At 38.4% G+C, this 21,332-nt stretch overlaps 1 protein-coding gene across 1 annotated transcript in view; it reads left to right on the top strand.

Moving 5' to 3' along the window:
- Positions 1-21,332, top strand: part of LOC115436633 (disks large-associated protein 1-like) — an 86,045-nt gene that overhangs the window by 28,334 nt on the left and 36,379 nt on the right. The window contains 1 exon segment of the mRNA XM_030159531.1: positions 2,875-3,157. Within this exon segment, the coding sequence (XP_030015391.1) occupies positions 2,875-3,157 (283 nt within the window).

Raw genomic sequence — 21,332 nt, 5'->3', positions numbered from 1 at the left:
TCTTTCTGATGATACTATCACTCAGGATTGATACATCTATCACTATCGATTTTTTCTGATGTTTATCGACCATTGGCCATCATCATTTTGTCAGTCTGGATCTGGAAGTCCCACAGGATCTTGGCTATTTGTTCTCGATCACCTTCGGGGGTATCTCCCATCTTGACCCTGGGACCTGCCCACTACCTTGTTATGCTGTTCCATGTATGCCTTTCCTGGCAGCATCTTACACCCTGCTGTGATGTGCCGCACTATCTCAGAGGTTTCTCTGCACTGCCTGCCTCTGGGGTCTTATCTGGTGTGGTGGTCCCTCGTCTCTATTGCTCTTGTGTTCAGGGCCTGTTCTTGTGCTGCCATGAGTAGTACCCCTGTGCTGCCTTTCAGTCCAGCCGCTAGTATGTTTTCTCGATATCAGCCAGTTCCTCAATTTGGCGGTGGTACATGCCATGCAGGGGCTTGTCCTTCTGTGTTAGCCCATCAGGCTACTCACCCTTACCTGGCTTCTGTCTGTTCTGCCTGAGGCATTCACCTAACAATTGGTCACTGGGGCCTATCTTTTTGATATATTGAAGATGGTCCCATCTTCAGTATATCAATATATCATTGAAATGGAGCCTTGCAGTTTCTTCCTGGACAGTAGCTCTGATGCTCACCAGTCCTCGTCCTCCCTTCTTTCGCTTTGTGTACAGTCTCAGGATGCTGGACCTCCATGTATGGTAAGGAGGTTCCTTGTCTTGATATCACTGGCTTTAATCTCTTCCAGCAGCCAGGATATTCTGCCAGTGCAGTATCTGATTGCTGGCAGGGCGCAGGTGTTAGAGGTCTGGATCTTATTCTTGTCATTCAGCTGACTTTTCAGGACCTGCCTTACCCTCTGTAGATATTTGGCTGTGGCTGACGTCCAAGCTGCCTCCTCATAATTACCATTTATCTGCGGAATCCACAGGTATTTGTAACTGTCCTGCACATCCGCAAAGTTCCTTTCCGGTAGATCAACCCCTTCAGTTGTGACCACCTTCCCTCCTCTAGATACCATCCGCCCACATTTATCTAGTCCAAATGATGTCTCAATATCTTTGCTGTAGATCTGAGTGAGGTGAATCAGGGAGTCGATGTCACTCTATTTCTTGGCGTACAGAATCTTTGTACCTCTATCTGTGATGGCAACTTCTTGGGGATATTTTTTTTGATATTTCTCCCACATTATCTGCATATATCCTCTTTGTGGTTGTATATATCCAACTCCTCATTCACCCCAGTGAGTGCTGTAATAACCTAAACAGAAAAAGTCAGAATTGCAAGCATTCCAACAAAGTCTGCTTTATTTATAGTAACTTGGAAAAACTTTTATGGTTTTACAGAATTCACTGGGATTGGTATTGGTTGGATTTGCATTAATTGATACAATAACACCATCAAAATTTCCTGGTGGCGCTTGTAGATTATTAGTTCATTATTGGTTGTAAAGTTAGTAAAACACAGTATACTAACCATCAGAATTGTCTCTCTGGATCATCCCGCTGCCCATGATCAAAATATGAGTACAGTTAAATCAGATCTTGAAGGGTAAATTACTATATGTTTAACAAAGCTTTTAGTAAACATGAAGCAGTTGTACATGGCTCCTCCCTGAATATTACTGCATGCACTAATTTTCTCCCAACAGGCAACTGTGTCACATTTACCACCTTGTTTCTCCTACCTTTTCCTTACCCTCAACCTCTGAATTGTGAATTGGTCCCTGCTAACCAATAACACACTGAAATAGCTCCTGACCAGCATGATTTTACTGAAAAACTCCATAAAACAACTTATGTCTTGCAGTTAAGATACGCTGCATTTACACTGACCAAATCAGACTTAAGTTTATATTCTCAAATTATTTAATCAGACTATAACTTTTCTGTTCTGCCAGAAATTGTAGAGAAGTTGTTGTACAGTTTTAGAAAAATGTCACTCAACTCCAGGATGTGAATCAAGCAATTTATTCTTACAAGAAGGAGCAGAGTTGCATCACATACAGCAATGATCAACAAATCTAAGACCAAAAGACTGCTTCCTTTGGTCTCATTCTTATACTTGTCAACCAAAACAAGTTAGATGAGCAGTGTGAATGGACAGCTATGCCTGCTCTCTTTATTTTATAGGTTCAGTGTTCCCAAAACAAGTTATGATAGCTGACATTCACATGCAAAAATAAATGAACACTTTGTCTCAATGAAGGCTTTTATCCAGGGACCTTGGTACCTTTAAGTATCTTTAAGAGAACACATATCTCTAAATAGAGTAAAAGGTTAAAATCATTTTTCCAACATCCCATTTTTTATTATTAAGGTGATCAAAAGGCTCATTATTATAAGTCTTTAGCCAAATAAGGAATGTAAGGCTTAAATCAGCCAAAGAGCAGGTTTGTTCTGCTCCCTCCATATTTCTGTCTCTCAAAAGGGTCCATCTCTCATGGGACCTAATGTTACTCCCCATGTGGGTCAAACATTTGTAGCAGGAGCAAAATGATCAGACCCACATTTTCCAACTGATCACCTTGTCAAAAGTTTATACCATTCTTGTTACGCTGACTCAAAATTCCTTCTAGATTAGACCTGTCTCTGATGAATGAGGTGTTTCGATCCTGACTGGAATGTTACATGTGGTCATTAGTGTAATATTTTGGTCTGTGTAAACACATGCAGTGACAGAGGTTAAAGACATAAAATGTTTGATTAAATGCTGTATTTGTGTCTGTATGTTCACAACCTTCTGGATGTATTTTCCACTACCTCCCCACCCTTTTTATGTTCTTCTCATGCCTTTATCAGTCATTGTTTTTTCTGTCTGACTTGCTCTTTTCTAATGGTCTTTTCTCTGCTCCTCCAGCTCAGTGAGGTGGAGGTCAATGGGCAGATTGAGCAGGTCTGTGAGCAGGTCTACAGTGAGATGCAGTCCCAGGCCATGGAAGCTGCCATGGATAGCATGGACACCATGGACACCTTGCCCATGCCGGGATGCTTTCGTATGCGGAGCCACAGCTACGTGAGAGCTATTGACCAGGGTTGTGCTGGGGAGGAGGAAGGGGAGGGCGGGAGGCCGCTGCTCCTCCTGCCATCTTCCCCCCCACGAACCTCTGCCACCACTGTCAGGACCATCCAGAGCAGCACAGGTAAGCTACTGCAAGCCACGGTCCCATGTAAGCATGAGTCTATAGATAATCTAGTTCTATATAGCTTACAGCAGGTGCAGTTGGTAAAACAGATTCACTCCGCTGCATCTCTACCGCTAACAGAGTGAGAGATGTACTAAATGTTGTGGACATGGATGTAGGGCAGTGACAAAGCAGTAATCATTATCACAATATAATGATTCTTAGTTTTAAGGTTTTGTTTAGTTTCACCTTTGTTTTGAAGTATCATGCCCTTAACATGTGAGTTGAAGAAACCGTCTACTTTCTTCAACTCACTCAGGATAAAAAAAGCCTTTAAAATGTAAAGAAATAATGATTTATTGTGTTGATTATCAAATATAATTGATAAGGTAATTTTTAAAATTATTTTTACCATATTGTCTAACTCTACATAACTCTAACTCTGCAGAATGTTTTGTATGTTGTATTTTTTTTTTATTTTATTTAACCTTTATTTAACCAGATAAATGTCACACTACTTGAATGCTGAATAGGAATTATGGATTACTGCCAAATGTCACCCAAAAAACTATCAAGCACTACAGCTTTAAACACAAGAAATGGATCCTCATGAAACTGTTTGAGTTGATGACTCTAACAACGTTACACTCAACTATCTCCTTTACAAAATATAGTGCACATATATTTTATAATGTATGTGGAAGCAATGTCTTATATGAATGTAAGAGAAAAAAATGTAAGCCACTGATTCAAAGTTAGCTTTTAAACTCTTAGATTTTTTTTTAAATGGTTGTTTTCTTCCATTTAATCGTGACAGTTAAATGTTTATTACATATGGGTGCCTCTGTGAAACTGGGTTCATTCTGGTGCCTGGCACTTTGCCAGCTTTTTTAGACCCAATAATTAAAGAGAAATTTAGACATATTTTCCCCCAGGATGTACTAATGACGACCTCAGATAAATGCAAAAAACATATATATACTCTTGCTCTGAGCATCCATAATTAATGAATTTTTGATAAAATATTGGGGTCAAAAGTAGGACCAAAATTGGGACTGGAAAAGCTACCGAGGTGTCAGTGCATTTGATCTGGAAAACATGGCTTGAAATGGTCTTATATGCCGCTATAAATAAAGGCACTGTGTTAAATTTGATGATCCTAGTGGTTTTTCTAAACCAAACATGCAGGTTTTTCATGAATCGGTGGTCTCATTCCAGGTTTTGCATGTAACCCATCGCGTCCACTCACATTACATGCAGAACCTGCCCATTTAGACACAAATAAATTGTGAGTGATTTTGCAACAACAGCCATTTTTGTGAAACACTCTGCCTTGCATAATTAGTTCGATTCCCAAAATGTACCTGAGAGTACACTGAGAGAATAAAAAAATATTCAAAAAAATAGTAGTGTGTCCTTCGTGTCCTTTTCAGCTTACTGGCCGACAGGCCGTAAGCTATTGTCGTCATGCGGCGTCCGTCGTCGTCTGTCGTCGTCTGTTACAAAAATTTCAATCATCTTCTTCTCCAAAACTACAATTCCGATTGACTTCGAACTTGGTATACAGCTTCTTTATGATGATGTCAACAAAAGTTAGTGAAATTATTTGGATCCGGATCTGATTCTGGATTTGGTGCGACTTTGAAAAATTTCCCCATTATAAGAGATAGGAAGTGGATTGATGCAATAACTCAGTAAATATAAATGATATCACGAGTAAATTTCTACAGTACAGCCCTGATGGGGAGATGACCAAAACATAATGGCCACATGCTGATCAGGATCTTCTTCTGGATCCGGGAACTTATGGAAAATTTAACATGGGCTCTTATGGGGAAAAAATTTCAATCGTCTTTTTCTCTGAAACTACAGTTCTGATTGACTTCAAACTTGGTATACAGCCTCTGTATGATGATGTCAACACAAGGTATTGAAATAATTTCGATCTGGATCTGATTCTGGATTTGGTATGACTTTGAAAAATTTTCCCATTATAACAGATAGGAAGTAGATTGATACAATAAATCAGTAAGTATCAATGATATCATGTTTGAATTGGAATTTTTTTACAGATCTGATTGGAATATGACCAAAACATGGGCTATTTCTGTAATATAATAAATACACATAACTGGGTGATAATAAATGGCATCTGGATACATGTCCCAAAGCTTTTAATTTGGCCAGTAAGCTACAGGGCCCTTGGTCCTATTTTTACCGTGTTACATGCAGATTTTTGTGTAAAAAATAATATAAAACAATATAAAAATGTGTTTAATTTGAAAAATAGTTTCTCTTTTATCTCAGTAAATATTTATTTTTAAAATAGACCCAAAGTGCTTCCAAACTTGCTTCATAACATTAGTCTACACCTGGTTTGAATCTTTAGACCCCATATCCTGTTTTTAGGGACCAGTTTCATAGAAGCACCCATATATAAGCAGATAACTGCTTACTGGTCAGATCCCTTTAGGGAAAGAGCAAGTCTTTTTGGGCAAGGGAAGAGCAAGAATTTCTAGATATTGCCATTGGAGTATAATGTCTCCCTTATATCTATATTATAAAAGCCAAGTGGCCTCTGTGTGCGTGTCTGGGGATTCATACAAAATCCAGAAAGAGCTGACTGCTGCAGTTTGGCATACTTATGTATTTTTGGTTAGGGAAGAGACTAGCGAAAATGGCAAGTTGATAGGACCAATATTTTGGGAGATATTAGTAATTTTGGAATATAATAGCCTTACAATCACGTTGATATACCCAGAATGCTTTGGCTGTGACTGCTGGACAAATGCAGTACAGCATGCACAAATACACGACAGCATAAAAACTACCACATCCAGAACCTGTGGATCCCCAGGGGTCAACACACTAGTCATCATATAACATAAGAATGTCCACTATCAAATTATTTCATCGAATTTTGAAAGCTGATTTTGGTTCCTGAGTCAAAGCTGAAGAAAAGTTATTTGTGGTTTTAAATTATTTGAAAATGACATGATAAAAAAAGACATTAAGTCAAGATATTTTGACTTAAACAAAAGTCAAACTGCTTACAAAATGTGCAAAATGAATAAATTTCACTATTGCAGTTGTGGTATTTACTGTATGGTTTTACTGCCCAGCCCTACCCATTGCAACAGGATGTAGATACACAAATACAAACAGGGCAAAGAATGATCAAAAGCTTTAAGTGGTGGTTGGAGTTGGCCTCTGACCTCTGCTTTGTAACACCACTCTTACAGACAGAAACCTTGTGGAAACCAAAAAGCCTGTTTTCATATGTAGTATTGAGATAAACACATTCCAGGGTAGATGCCACAAGGGACACGGAGACTACTCTTTGGTATTAAGTATTGTCTTTATATTTCAAGTGACCTACATTTACTGCTTCTCTGGGGATCCCTCTAGTTAAGCAAGGATGTGTATATACATACACACAAATGTGAATTTATTATTCAGTCATGCACACTCTAAGCCAGTCTTGTGCAGTGACACAGTACAGTAGGCACACAGCTCCGTTTCCAGTTGACTGGAGATAAAGCTGATAAATAATGCTTTGATGTCCACTGAACTGAATTATCCACTCAGGCCTATTGTACAACTGCATTACCATCACAGGACTTTAATGACATCACTTGGCATTTTAAAACTGTTAACTCATCTACAGTATGGTACTGTATAGAAAAGTCTAAGTACACACCAGTGAGCCTCAAATGACAGAAGATTTCGTGTGGCATTTGTTATTTCTTTGGATTTCTGGTTGCTACCCAATGAAAATATCATTAACAAAGTCAGACAGGGAGCTGAAGTATTGCCCACCTTGCAGCATGTAGCCTGTCGGGAAATCACATTGTTAGGGGCCAAGCAGTAAGGCAACCAGGAGACAGGATTAAAGAGTAAGATGTGGGTTTTTATTTACCCAAAAATGGTTACAAATTATAATTTTAACACTTAAGTATATAAAAGAGGACAACAAAACAGAACTGTACTCAAAATAATAGCAACTAAGACTGAGAACATGAACTGATGAGCTAAACAAGCTGACAAAACTGACCTAACACAATGAGAAAAAGGGAAACATATATAGTGTCTTGGCCAAACCATCTAACACAGAAGGGGAAAACAAAATGGGCACTAACTATAACTAAATACAGCTAAAGCTTTGTTAAAGCTAAATCGCCCCCATGGCATCACAGCACATGGCATGGTCTGATAAAGGTGGCTGCAGTATTTAGTCCAGCTCCATCCCCGGCCACACCTTTTGCCACATCAGGACAGGGCATGCCACCACACCCAGTAACTCAAACCAAAGAACAAAGAATTAATAAAACATAACACAAGCAAATAATTTAATGGTCACCTTATAATGTTCATATACAGTATGTGCACTCTATTTAACCAATGTAATAAATAAATACAAATTTACTGGACTGTGTATGTTTAAATACATCTAAAAAGACCATGTTATTGTTATTCCAAAGTTATGGAAATAATGCAATATGAAAAAATAATGCGGTAGAGTGTTTACTATTACCAATGTGTGGCTTTAGCCATCACACACATCCAATGCATGCAACATCTAGAGGTGACCACACACTGTTTCCTTGAGCAGAAATAAAGTATAGTATTATATAGTGAAGTGGGTGTGTGTATATATATATATATATATATATATATATATATATATATATATATATATATATACACACACACACACACACAGGGTGCGGAAGCAAAATTTACAGTGAACATTTAGTTGTTTTTTCTCAGCGGGCACTACGTCAATTGCTTTGAAACCAAACATATATTGATGTCATAATCATACCTAACACTATTATCCATACCTTTTCAGAAACTTTTGCCCATATGAGTAATCAGGAAAGCAAACTTTAAAGAGTGTGATTTGCTGAATGCACTCGTCACACCAAGGGAGATTTCAAAAATAGTTGGAGTGTCCATGAAGACTGTTTATAATGGAAAGAAGAGAATGACTATGAGCAAAACTATTACGAGAAAGTCTGGAAGATACTATTAAAGAAGAATGGGAGAAGTTGTCACCCGAATATTTGAGAAACACTTGCGCAAGTTTCAGGAAGCGTGTGAAGGCAGTTACTGAGAAAGAAGGAGGACACATAGAATAAAAACATTTTCTATTATGTCAATTTTCTTGTGGCAAATAAATTCTCATGACTTTCAATAAACTAATTGGTCATACACTGTCTTTCAATCCCTGCCTCAAAATATTGTAAATTTTGCTTCCCCACCCAGCATATATATATATATATATATATATATATATATATATATATATATATATATATATATATATATATATATATATATACATACATATAAAAGACTGTGGAAAAAGTACCAAGGGTGTAGGTTTGCATATGGATATCAGGAGCATGTCCCTGTTTCTTTAACTCAGCAATTTTTACATCATCTTATCTTTCAGAGATTGAAGCCTTTTGGACAACTATACATATAACATATACTCATAGAACTTGACTTATCTCCAGTGTTAGCATGTCACCTGAATATACTGCACTCCACACATAAGTCATAAGTCCTTGTCATCACATGTACTTTATTTGTATCAAGAGATTTTTTGGCTATAGAATATTTCTCACCATCCAGTCATTTATTGACATTTTGGTGTGGTTACATCTTTTACATTGGTTTTGGTCCCTTTTGTTGTTTTCATTGTGTTATTGTTTCAACCATCTGGGTTGAAATCAGTCTTGATGGTATAATGGCAGGCAAAGAAGCAAAATAAATAATTAGTAATTCTCTTCCATTGGATTCAAACAAAGGCTACTGATTTTGTGAAAAAGTCATTCTGCAGTTTTTGTGGACAATATTCCTTACGGTTATAAGGGAAATGCACTCATTACTCAAGTGAAACATACAAACTTAAAATAGATAGCAGCCTTTTGTGATTATATAATTGCAAAGGCTGATATTGCAATTTTGATTGCAGTTTGACTAATTGTAGTTAGAAAACTGAAAATTGTAGTTCAATAAAATAATGAAAAATTTATAGTTTGAATTTATAGTTTGCTGCTTCCTACCCCTGTTATGCAACCACGTGGTTAAATAACTGTTAAATAGAAATGAAATAAAATGCTCTTAAATACAGCAGTATAAGACACGTTTGAAATCGTCAGTTGAGGATGTTTGATTTTTTTGTGTAGTTGCTTGTTAGGTATGTAGTACATAGTAGGCAGTATTTTGAAGATGTTTAGGCAGCAGTGGTGCCTTGACACAAAACTTCTGATATTAAGATGGAACAGCACTTAAACAGACCCATAACAACTTTTGTTTGTATAATACCTCAACAGAGGAATAGGATTGATTTCCTTCCCCTTATTTTGGGAGTGAGATCACTTGCAAAAATTCTTGATTTTACGAATTCATCCTTTCTAAATTACTGTCTTTGTTGCTTGTGAAAAGCACACTGTGTTTAAATGTTGGCAGTTTTCGATGCATCCACGTCAGCTGGTCTGTCAGTCCCTTTTATGTTTAAAAGGAAATATTCCAGGGATATTTTGACATTTTGCCTTAAAAATTGTAACAAAGAAGAAAAATCTATGGTAATAGAATGGAAGAATAGTTGAAAATGATCTATCTATCCATCTATCTATCTGTGATGATACTAGTACAGGCACAGAATCCAAATGCAGTACTCAGAGGCGGAAAATAAAGTTCAAGGGATTTATTAGTCACTGAATATACAAACAAATGGGTAATGATAATGAGTGACACAATCTTGAGGATAATGGATGGAGAAATCCTCTTCGGATACGTCCTCCGGGCTGAGGACGTGAACCCCTTGCTCCGTTCGGTTACCGGAGCCGTTTTCCCGACTAGGGAAAAGCAGAGGGAGGTCAGGGACGGAAACAGGTCATGCACGGGCAAGCTATCAGACAGGCAACAGGACATAAGGGTTAGACAAACTCACATACCAAAAAGTCAGGCAAGGCGGTCAGAACCAGGTAAGCAGATGAGGCAGACAAAACCGACAGGGAGCAGGCAGAAGACAAAAACCGGGATGGCAAAACAGGTCAAAAACAGGAAATCAGACAAGATCAGAACGCTGGTAAGTAACTACAAGAGATTACAAACTGGCGTCTGAACAGGGGAAAGGACAGGACTTAAATACACAAAAGGGAGGGAAGACAACGAGACACAGGTGGAACAAATCAGGGCGGAGTCAGGTAATCAGGGGAAAGGTGAACCTGATCAGGAAAGGGAAGTAAAGACGACAGACAAGACACATGAGGAAAAATTAACAAAATAAAACAGGAAGTGACAAACAACATGAACGACAGACAAAACCAGACTAACGTCTGGTTGCAGGCTTGACACTATCTATCTATCTATCTATCTATCTATCTATCTATCTATCTATCTATCTATCTATCTATCTATCTATCTATCTATCTATCTATCTATCTATCAAAACTATTTGCTTTGGTTTGAATTTAGGATGAAAGACTATTGTTTTGGATGGAACAGACCCTCTCACAGCATCAGTTATATCTTAGGAAAACTTCTCCACCACTAGGTTTTGCACTCACGGCCAAATATCTTAAAGTACCAGAGTAACGTATTTCTGAAATATCACAGCCGACTTTAGATACACAAGCTGAGGAGATTGACAAAACTGCTATTCGTTAGGAATTTAAAAGCCAATTTTATTAAAGTCTGTTGCACTAATAATTTTTTTTGCCGGTCTCACAGTATATAGTAATACATAATGTTACTTTACTGCCCTTGCATTGAGTTTCTCCCTTCGCATGCTAGACAGCAAGCTAACACGTGTGATGTAGGCTTCGATCATGACAAGATGTTTCCTTTACCTCATTTACTGAATTCCGGCACTGCTTTTAGAATGTATAAAAAGACAAAGGACGTCCAAGGTGACAACTGCTGAGACAAAATTAGAAGCTTCTGCACAAATCCGCTTCTTCATTACATTCCCGTCACAGTATTCACAGCACATGCACTGCACACCCGTTGTGCTAAAAAACACTATTTATATTTTGCCACAAGAGGGCACCAATTAACTACAAATGAACACAATAATACTAAAACTTCACTTAACTCAAATGTACAGGCAGAATAGTTACTGTTATGTTTTTAAACTTTCTAACATAATGAAATTAACTATCTTCCATTCAAAGAACACTGTATTTCCAAATGTTGACCTCCAGTAAGAGGTAAGCACCATTTAATAAAGACCGACCCACTGGTACTGGTCAGGGGAAAACAATGTTGGATAAACTCTTGATGTCTGCTGTATAATGTACATGTTAATGAAGTATAATGTTCACTTCTACCATTTTAACTTAGTAAATTCAACAATGTTACCTCACTGTTCTAGAGGGCTTTAAATTTTTTGAAAGTTACTGGAAGTGCTCAACAAGTATTAATTGCTTAATGTAATAACTGTGACAGGGCAATTGGATGAGGATTCAAATGAGACTTTGTACTAAAATATGACAAATTCCATTTAGAGATGAAATTAGAAGTAAAATCTTGACCATAGACTGTAATATAATTAGAAGATAGAGATAGTGTAATATTGTCCCTTGCTTCATGGATTGCTGGTCGGAAGTTAGGAGTCTGAATTTTAACTGTTCCTATATTAGCTTTTTTGGAGCTACATGTGATCATATTTATACAAAACAGGGTCAGAGCTGTATGGGTGAGCTAATGCTAAATACTAGCTTACTGACATGATTGACCACTGAATTTCATCATTCATCAAGTCTTTTGAAAGTATTGTTGGTGTAGGTTATTATCCACAACTACAGTTGACCTGTCATAGTTTTAGAAAAAGTCAGTATATGGGAGCCAGGGCATTTTGAAGCAAGCATGTAGTGGTTCTCAGCAGACTACAAAAATATGACTGAAGTAAATATGCTGTGAGACTAATGATTTGAAGACATTTAAGCAGAAACATTCATGTACAAAAAATCTCCATTATCCACAGATTAAAAAAAAAAAGAAAAAAAAAAAAGAAAAAGATTTGCAGCAACAAGCTGCTTTTTTGCATTAAAAGAAAAACACAACTTTTTTTTTTTTTTTTCAAAAATTATAACTCAGCTTTAGCCTCAGCTTCTTCACAAGATTTTCCGCATGCGGCTTGAAAGTGAGGGAGTCAACATTCAAGACACCCTGGTATTTATACATGTGAACCACCTCTATTTCATTTCCATCGAGAGGGGACACTGAGGGGATCATTTGTGGAACTTTCCTTGAATTGATTAAACAACGTAATTTTAGTCTCATTTGCCTTGAAAACAAATTTCAGGTGAATTATTGTGTGCTCGACAGCATCGAAGGCTTTCTGCTGGGATTCAATGGCCTGAACAAGAGGTGATCCACAGCTGTAAATAACTGTCATCAACATAGAAGTGTAAATTAGCGTCTGACACATGTACACCCAGTTCATTAATATAAGTAATAAATAATAAATAAGAGGGGGCCTAATACTGAACCCTGTGGCACCCCCTTGTGGATAGTAACAAATTCAGAACACAGACCATTATATTTAACTAGCGCGTTGACCTGCGGGGATCCATGGGTTCTAGGTGTGGTAGTTTTTATGCTGTTGTGTATTCATGTATGCTGTACTGCATTTGTCCAGCAGTAACCGCCAAAGCGTTCTGAGTATAACATCATTATTGTAAGGCTATTGTGCTCCAAAATTACTAAAATATCCCAAAATATTGGTCCTATCAACTTACCATTTTTGCTAGTCTGTTCCTTGACCAAAAATGCATAAGTACGCCAAACTGCAGCAGTCAGCTCTGTACAGATTTTGTGTGAGTACCCAAACACCAATACTTGCATGCACACACGCACACAGAGGCCACTTGCCTTTTATAATAAAGATGCACTGAGTCCTATCTCTGAGATAATTTGCAAACCAAGTGACTGTATGCTCTGAGAATCCTGACTGAATGAGTCTAAATTTTAAAATATCATGGTCAACAATATGAAATGCTGTTGACAGATCGATAAAAAAGTGATGCACAAAGCTGTTTCCTATCAAGGGCAACAATAATGTCATTCATCACTTTCATTGCGGCAGTGATGGTTCTATGTTTTTTTTTCTGAGGTCTGGTTGGTATTCTGATAAGATGATATTTGAATGTAAAAACTCTTAACTTGCTCACTCACAAGAGCTTCAAGAATTTTGGCCAACACTGATAGATTAGATATTAGTCTATAATTAGTTAAAACTGTAGGGTCATCCTCTTTTAGTAAAGGGAGAACAAAAGCTGATTTCCATACAGAGGGAATTACATTTTTTACACTGTGAGATTAGAAAGAATTATAAGAGGCTCAGCTACAAAATCAGCTGCCAGTTTTAAAAAGTAAGGATCTCTTAAATCAGGTCCAGAAGATTTTCTATGATCTAAAGCTATAAGAGCTTCATGGACTTCCTGAAAATGAAAAGGCTCACCAGTATATGTTGTTGACCATAACAAAAGTATGGAGACTTGCTAGAGTGATCCTGGAGCATAATGATCAGCAGCTACATATCTGTGGATGCATTGGCAGAGCAGCTGACTCTGAGCTGGTGCAGTTCAGGCCTGTTGAGCTGCTGGCACTTAGACAAGGTCAGGAAGTGTTGCTTTTCCAGATGTACAAACTTCAAGGTCAGGCATCATACTGAGAGACTCACAAGTTGGAGAGAGGAAATTTTTTTTTTCTTTTTTTTTTTTTGTATTTTATTATTAACCCATAATGACCTAGTACTACTTTTGATTGTCCTGAACATCCAAATGGGTCAAATCTGATGACCGTGAAAAGATGACAAACTGCATTTTACACCAATTATTTACATAGATTTATAGGATTAGTGGATTAACAGTTATTAAATACATTAGATCAGCAGATCCTTTTGGTCGATGGTGTGTGTTTGGGTCTTTATGGGTTAACTGGATGAGCTTCTCACCAGAATAAATTTGGTGATTCTGTGGTGGATTGGAATCAGGAGGAAGTTTAAATATGCTGCCAAAGGCTAATAGGGGATGAGCAGCAGTGAAAAGTAATACTTCAAATATCCAAGCTTAAAGAAGTTAGTGGGTGGGAGGAAGCTCTGATGCATCTGATGATTATTGCATCTAAATCAGAGAGCAGGTCCTACCAGCATGGCTTAAAAAGGTGGTAGGTGGGTGGTGGTGTGTGGAAGTATTATTGTTTGCAAGCTCTAAGACTGCATGTCTAACTGCATGTGTCAATCTGGCTCATGTCATATTTATTTTTATAAACTGTCAGTCAGGAGATTTGTATTACCACTGCATGACGTGTCCTTGTGTGTGTGTGTGTGTGTGTGTGTGTGTGTGTGAGAGAGAGAGAGAGAGAGAGAGAGAGAGAGAGAAAGATGACTATTACTCACCAATGGATGCACAAGTTTTTTTGAGTGCAGATCTAGAGCTTGGAATGAACTGCTCTTGGGTTGCTTTTGCAATATTTGCTGGGTCATTATTCAGCGGAAAGTGCTGTCCTATCAGTTTTGCAGCATTTGGCTGAATCTGTGCAGAGAGGATAGCCCTTTATACTTTCATCTTTTAAATTCATCCTGTTACTTCTATCAGCAGTCACATCATCAGTGAACACCAGTGACCCAGTTCCACCTGCAGCCATACAACATACAGCCATACATCAACAGATGACATGTAATGCTGTGGATCATGAGTTGTTCCTTTCCTTCTTGTTACTTTTCTCTAACCATGATTCTGGTACTTTAATCTTGGTTATACATGTCCAGAGAATCGTATTCCTCAGCTCAGCAGGCTTTTTTAAATGATTTCTGGCAAACTGATATCTGACCTTCCTGTTCGTGTCTGTTAAAAGCAGTTTGTAAACTCTCTGGGCCAGATCTGCTAAGGTCCCAATGTAAGTGTACTAATTTGCATGCGCAATCTAGAATTTTGTGTGTGGGGTTGAACTGCAGTTTGCGGGTGATTTGCAAAGATTGCTTGACTCATTCATTCATTTATTTTTCATTTTAGAGGTGGGGGGCCATGGGGGTTGTTGGATTGAATGACTGTCAGGCGCACATCAGTTTGTCCTACTGTAGCCTTATGTTGGTGCGTGTTTTTAATCACAATCAGATCAAGTGGAAAAGAGTCACGTTAAGTGTGTGTGTGTTGGGGGGGGGTTTCCTCAGTTATTTTATTTATTTTATTAATTTATTAATTTATTTATTTTCTTCCGTTAATCCAAAAATGTTCACATGAGGGTGAAAAAGGCATTCTCTGCGTCTTGTTTTATTGTTTCGCTGTCTCCTTTTGCAACAATTACCAAATAACCATGTCATATGTGTGCAATTACACATACAAAGCGTTGCACCTCCCTCTGAGACATTTTAAATATAGATGCAATTTCTATGAGCAAAATTGCTTTCAAGTTTGATAAATCACTTTGCATGTGCTAAATTAATATATTTACATTTTCTCCTCCCAGCCCACGCACAATTTTGTGTAAACGTACTAACTGGATGCAGACGCACTATTTTGCACCTTTGAAAGATGCAACCCGTAGTGCACACTGTTAGTAAATCAGTTTGCACATTTTTTTGCGTGTGCAATAAGTTTGCACGCGTTTTTTTATAGACGCAAACCTTTAGTAGATCTGGCCCTCTGAGTTTACGTTCATGAAGACGTCTCTCACTTCTAGACTTTGATAGTGACATGACTATCTCCTCAAGTGTGTTTTTCACTTGGGTAGATGTTGTAAATGGGTTTGTCTTTACTAACAAAAGCATTCTATGATCATCCACTGTAGAAGTCTTCTGTGGTCTTCCAGCTTTTTTGTGTTGCTGAGCTCACTAGTGGAGTCTTCATTTTAAAAACATTCCCAGGTGTTGATTTGGCCATTTGCTTTTTTCACTGAATGGGACACTTCATGTGCATTTACACCTCTTGCACCTCATATTTCAAATTCCAGTGAACAGCTACCAAATGCAAACTCAACATTTGGAATGAAATCCTAACCTTTTATCTACTTACTCTGGTGAAGAATAATCAGGAAAGAGGGCACAAATGTCCCTGAAGCTGCTTGTCAGTTAGTTGTCCAGTTACTTTAGAGCCTCTGAAAATTAAAGGTCCCGTATTATGCAAATCTCACTTTGTGACAGTTTTCTTACCGTAGTGTGTGTTGCAGTAGCCTCATTATGAGGTTCGAATTTGAAAACTGTCTGTTTCCTCCCTGCCTTGCTACACCACATGTTGTTAAAATGCCTGCTCAAACGGCCGAGTTTGAGTTGGGTCCGCTTATGACGACATAAGCGGATTTAACTCCTCCCCCTGACTGTGCCCCCACCCTGGCAAAGTACCTCTTGGACAACAAACATGGCGAAGGCGAGACACGCAAGTTGTGGTGTTGTTGGCTGCACACACCAACACGATAGTTTATTTTTGCTCCCCACTTCCGAGCCTCTCTGTAAAAAGTGGCTGGATTCTATCTGTGATGGTCATGTACCAAACAACATTCCCAAACGCTTGTATGTGTGTGCCCGGCATTTCACGGACGAGTGTTTTTTTAACATGGGCCCATACAGCTCCGGCTTAGCACAAATACTCCGAATCAAGAAGGACGCAGTACCAACGCTTCGTGACCCAAGTACAAGTGTGGGAGATGTAAGTTCTTCTCATTTGTTTGTATCTTTACTGCATAACCCTACATTACGGATAAGCTGGTGGTTGTTGATGTGTGCGTCTAACGTTAGCATGGCAGCTAACATAGCTCGGTTACTGCTGCTAACGTTTGCGTCCCCGTTAACATGCAAGAGCTGATAATATGAAGAGACATTCAACAGAACTACTCTGAACACGGGCCTTTTGTGGTTGGCATCAGTAGAGTTAGCATCAAGCTTGTTAGTAGCTGCCTGCATTAGTGGCGGCAGGCGTCTTTCCGTGTCAGGTCCACGAACCCGACACAACACCGCCGTTTTCCGTCGGGGCTCAGTCACGCCTCAAGGCAAAGAAAGCCAGTGTTTGGAAAGACGTTCTGTCTGAGACATGTGTATGATGGCTTCACCGTCAACATTAGCGCGTAGTACCGCTAGCGTAAGCCGCGTCCTCTCCCAGAGAGGGGAGGGGGAGTGGGCGTGGACAGATGCATTCATTTGCATACCCGGAAGCAGGCCCAGAAACAGACTGTTCTGAGGAGGGCTGGTGAGAGTGACTTTTTCGACCGCTGAAACTCTGAAAAAAGGATGATTTTGGGGCGAACAAACTTAAATACTATGTTTTTGGGCTTCTGAGACCTATATGACGTGACTGAAAAATAGCATAATACGGGACCTTTAAGGGACTATGTTCAAAATGGTTGTTAAAACCCTTGAATTAAAGTTGAAAGTCGACACTCTAAGTCCATCTTGCTTGCTTCGGTTCGCTTTGGCTGTGGTGGTGTACAGGAGCCAAACTACAAAATTAGTGTAAACATACATATCTACTTGACTGTATTTGAATCTCCTGAATACACACATCTATTAAATAATACTCTATTGAAGGCTAGGTGGCAGTATTGGAGTGGAGTGGCAGTATTACTGTGAAGGTGCATGTATCATTCCTTCAAGGTGTGTTGAGTATCTGTTTCATTTTAATTTTGTGTCCATCAGAAAAAACAACAGAATGGTGTCTGTTTGTTTTCATGTTTCTTTTTCTCCCCATGTCAGCACTGGAAGCACTGCTGCTTGGCATGTGCCATGTAAACCAATCAGATGGTGCTGTGGGAGGGACGATGCTCGGAGCTGGGACAGCCGGCTGCATCAGAGCCAAAATAACCGAGTTTTCACTTTGATCCATCATATCGGCCATCAGACACTTTAAAAACTATTGACGATAATGGTCAAAATGACGAATATTGAAGCCGATAATCGGCCAGGCCAATAATCGGCTGCCCGCTATAAATATTGCTGGCACCATGCCGATTTGGCTATCTCCAGAGCTTTTCTCTGTGTGCTTTTGTTGTGAGCCAGTTACCTCATGCCTGAAAAATAGCCCACTAAGCAAGCCAATGTTGAAATGATGTCTTTTCGACGTCTTGGTCTGATGTCGAAAAGACGGTGCAGAATGAAAGCTTTTACGACGTCTTTTTGGGATGTCTTCTGGACATCCAGTTTTGACATCGACAGGACATCTGTGTAAGTTTACAATATGGTTTAAAAATAGTCAGTGTAGACGTCCTCTCGATCTCTTATATGGCCCAAGTTTGATTTATATGTACAAAATTGTTTAAAATGTTAACCAAATTAATTGTCTCAATTTTTGTGTATGAAAATGTTTAATAAAGCATTCAAAATACATTTTAATAATGATACCACAGTATCACAGTGCAAGACCATTATTAAAATGTATTTTGAATGCTGTAGTAAACATTTTCATACATAATTAAGTCATTTAATTTGGTCAACATTTTAAATAATTTTGTGTATATAAATGATGTTCAGATTTGGTCCATACAAGATGTCCTCCACACTGACTATTTTTTAAACATATTTTAACCTTACACAGACATGCTGTAATCACAATAGTCATAGAGCTTGAGATTTGCATTATTCCTTTAAAAGAAGAACATTCTTTAGAAATGTTACTGAAATACAAGTAGAGTATATATTCAGTGACAGTAGACAATACTGAAGAATACTGGAAAAATTAGGATCAGTCTATGATTTGTAATAAACAGAAACATTAGTCGATTTGTCATGTTGAAAAAAAGAATTTATTTCAGGGTAACAGTAACAGTAGAAGGAACTCGAGACCGATCTCAGGTGTTACATGTGCCAGTCAACTCTTGAGGGAACATGGTTGAGGTGCTCTCCAGCAGGTCGATGGACAGCAACCTCGGTTCCCTGCTTAAAGCTTTTGAGCAGAGCACCTGGAAGAGTTGGGAGACAAATGTATTGTATTTAGTTTCGACACTAGGCTATTTGGTCTATGCTGTAGCTTTAATAAAAATCAGTGCTGTTATGTAGCTTAAAAAAAAAAAACCAAAACATAGAATGACATCAGGTCATTATAAACTATTTATGTATTCATATCTTAATACCTTGTTAACCGAGCCCCAAGGCAGCTGCTCTGCTTCCCAGTACACATAAAACTTACCTTTACATTCAGACAAACTAATGTGGCTGCTACAATTAATCTGAGACCAACATTTGTCCTCTAAAAGAAATTATCTGTTATCCACTAGGGTCCCTAATATGCTCATTTCAGGGGCTTTTAAAATGATATTGGATCAGAGTGGGGCACTGTTGAAACTTCTGATCAATAAAAAACTCCATAACTATCACATATGAGCTGTCAGTGCACTCCCCCATTTGGTGCCTTTTCCTGCTTTGCTCTGAAATGCTCGGGTTCACACACGCCAATATGACACCTCTATGTCCTGTAGAGCAAGTATCCACCATTTTAAACATATTTATAAATCTGAAAAGCATATTAGGTCCCCATTAAGCTGTGCTCCTCCCCCCTCCACAGTGCTACAGCAGTAATACAGCACTACGGTAGTAATTAAGTCATCTAGCCTGATTTACCACTTGTGGGCTAAACATAAGGCTTACAACGATCAAAGGCAGTACTATCCCATAATATGTAATATAACGACCTCCAGAATATTACCTGATACCAGTTGAGTTGAGCTGTTAGTTGAAACTCCTACAGAAATAACAGACCTTGTAGTTATTGCCTCAGAAGAGCCATAATAGATATTAAAATTGTCATGTACAGTACGAGTGACATTTTGTAATATCTAAACATAGAATTTGTTCATAGCTTTTAGTATTTCACTTGGAAAATGTAAAAGCACATTCAACATACATAGAATTCAACCCTGTAAGGTAGAGATCTACTCAGACAATTTAGCTAGGCTATATGACATGAACTCATTAGGCACTTTTCCACCAAAATACCAGGAACTTTTATTACCAGGAATTTATTTACCTGGGTAAAAGAATTCCTGATAATCTCTGTGCTTTGCATTTCCACTGCGCCACAAAGTTCTGGGTAATTTATTCAAATCAGGCTGATGATGTATGGGAGAGCGGTAAAAGAAACTGCACTACACAACCAGTCCAGTAGGTGGTGGTAAGAGGAAGTAGGTAAAGGCCCAAAAAGGCAATAAAATGGATAAGTTTATATTATATACTTTCCACACGAACCTTGAAGCGGAACACACACAATATGTACCTATTTTATTGATCTGAAACAGTTTTATAACGTTCTTCAGCACATCTGTCATGTTCAACCTCTGACAGAAAATAAATCATATTTAAATCAAAAATAACCGTCTGATGTCTTCACAACTACCTTATGAAGAACAGAAAATTTAAGCTTGACAAAAATAGTGATTTGATGTATATTGTGATACATATCGATATTGTCTGATATGAAAAAAAATGATCATGATATCATTTTTTTCTATATCACTCAGCCCTAAATCCAGGTTAAACCCTAGAGTTAAAGAGATTTACTCGAATGCCTGCATTTAATTCTACTAAAAATTTAAACAAAGAACAAAAGGTGCAAAAAACAAGGTGCCTTGAGATTAAAAGGTGAATAAACATCTGTGAAAGGTTTGGGTTTCTGGCCAAGTGTTTGGACAAGCTTGTCCAGGACAGCCAGCACAGCTGGTCATATCATTTGTTTGTTCGGTGGTCGGATCCACTGCAACAGCTGAGGCCCTTTAGTTTCTTATAATCCTGCTTAAGTTTCTCATGCTTTTCTCATAGTTGCTGTGTCTTACATTTAGCTCCGCCAGCTTGTTGGCTAATTTTACCTAAACTCGATCGTTTTGTGTCATCGATTCAAAGTCCCTCTGAATTTTCTCCTCCGCAAATATGCTCAAAAGAGCCTGGACCTCGTCATCTGTCCACTTGTAGCTTCTCTTTTGGTCTATTTTCCAAATTATCAAAAGACGCAGCTTGTGGAAATGAAATAAACAAAACAAAGTTTGCTGCCGCACAGTGGCTTAATGGCGGGTGAATGGCACATGAAGTCCACCAGTCAGCGTTCTCCAGCACACAGCCCCACCCCTCAGGAATTCTGGGTAATCTGAAAAGTACTACCTCCCTACCAGGAACTTTTTCAGGGAAAGTTTGGGGGCGAGGGAAAGATTTTTACCCGGGTAATTTAGATGGAAACACACCAGGAATTTTCACAGTTCT

This window comes from Sphaeramia orbicularis, chromosome 17 (genome assembly GCF_902148855.1).
Source record: "Sphaeramia orbicularis chromosome 17, fSphaOr1.1, whole genome shotgun sequence".
NCBI lineage: Eukaryota > Metazoa > Chordata > Actinopteri > Kurtiformes > Apogonidae > Sphaeramia > Sphaeramia orbicularis.
The sequence above is the reverse complement of the archived record's forward strand: the minus strand, read 5'-3'. Positions and strand labels throughout refer to the sequence as shown.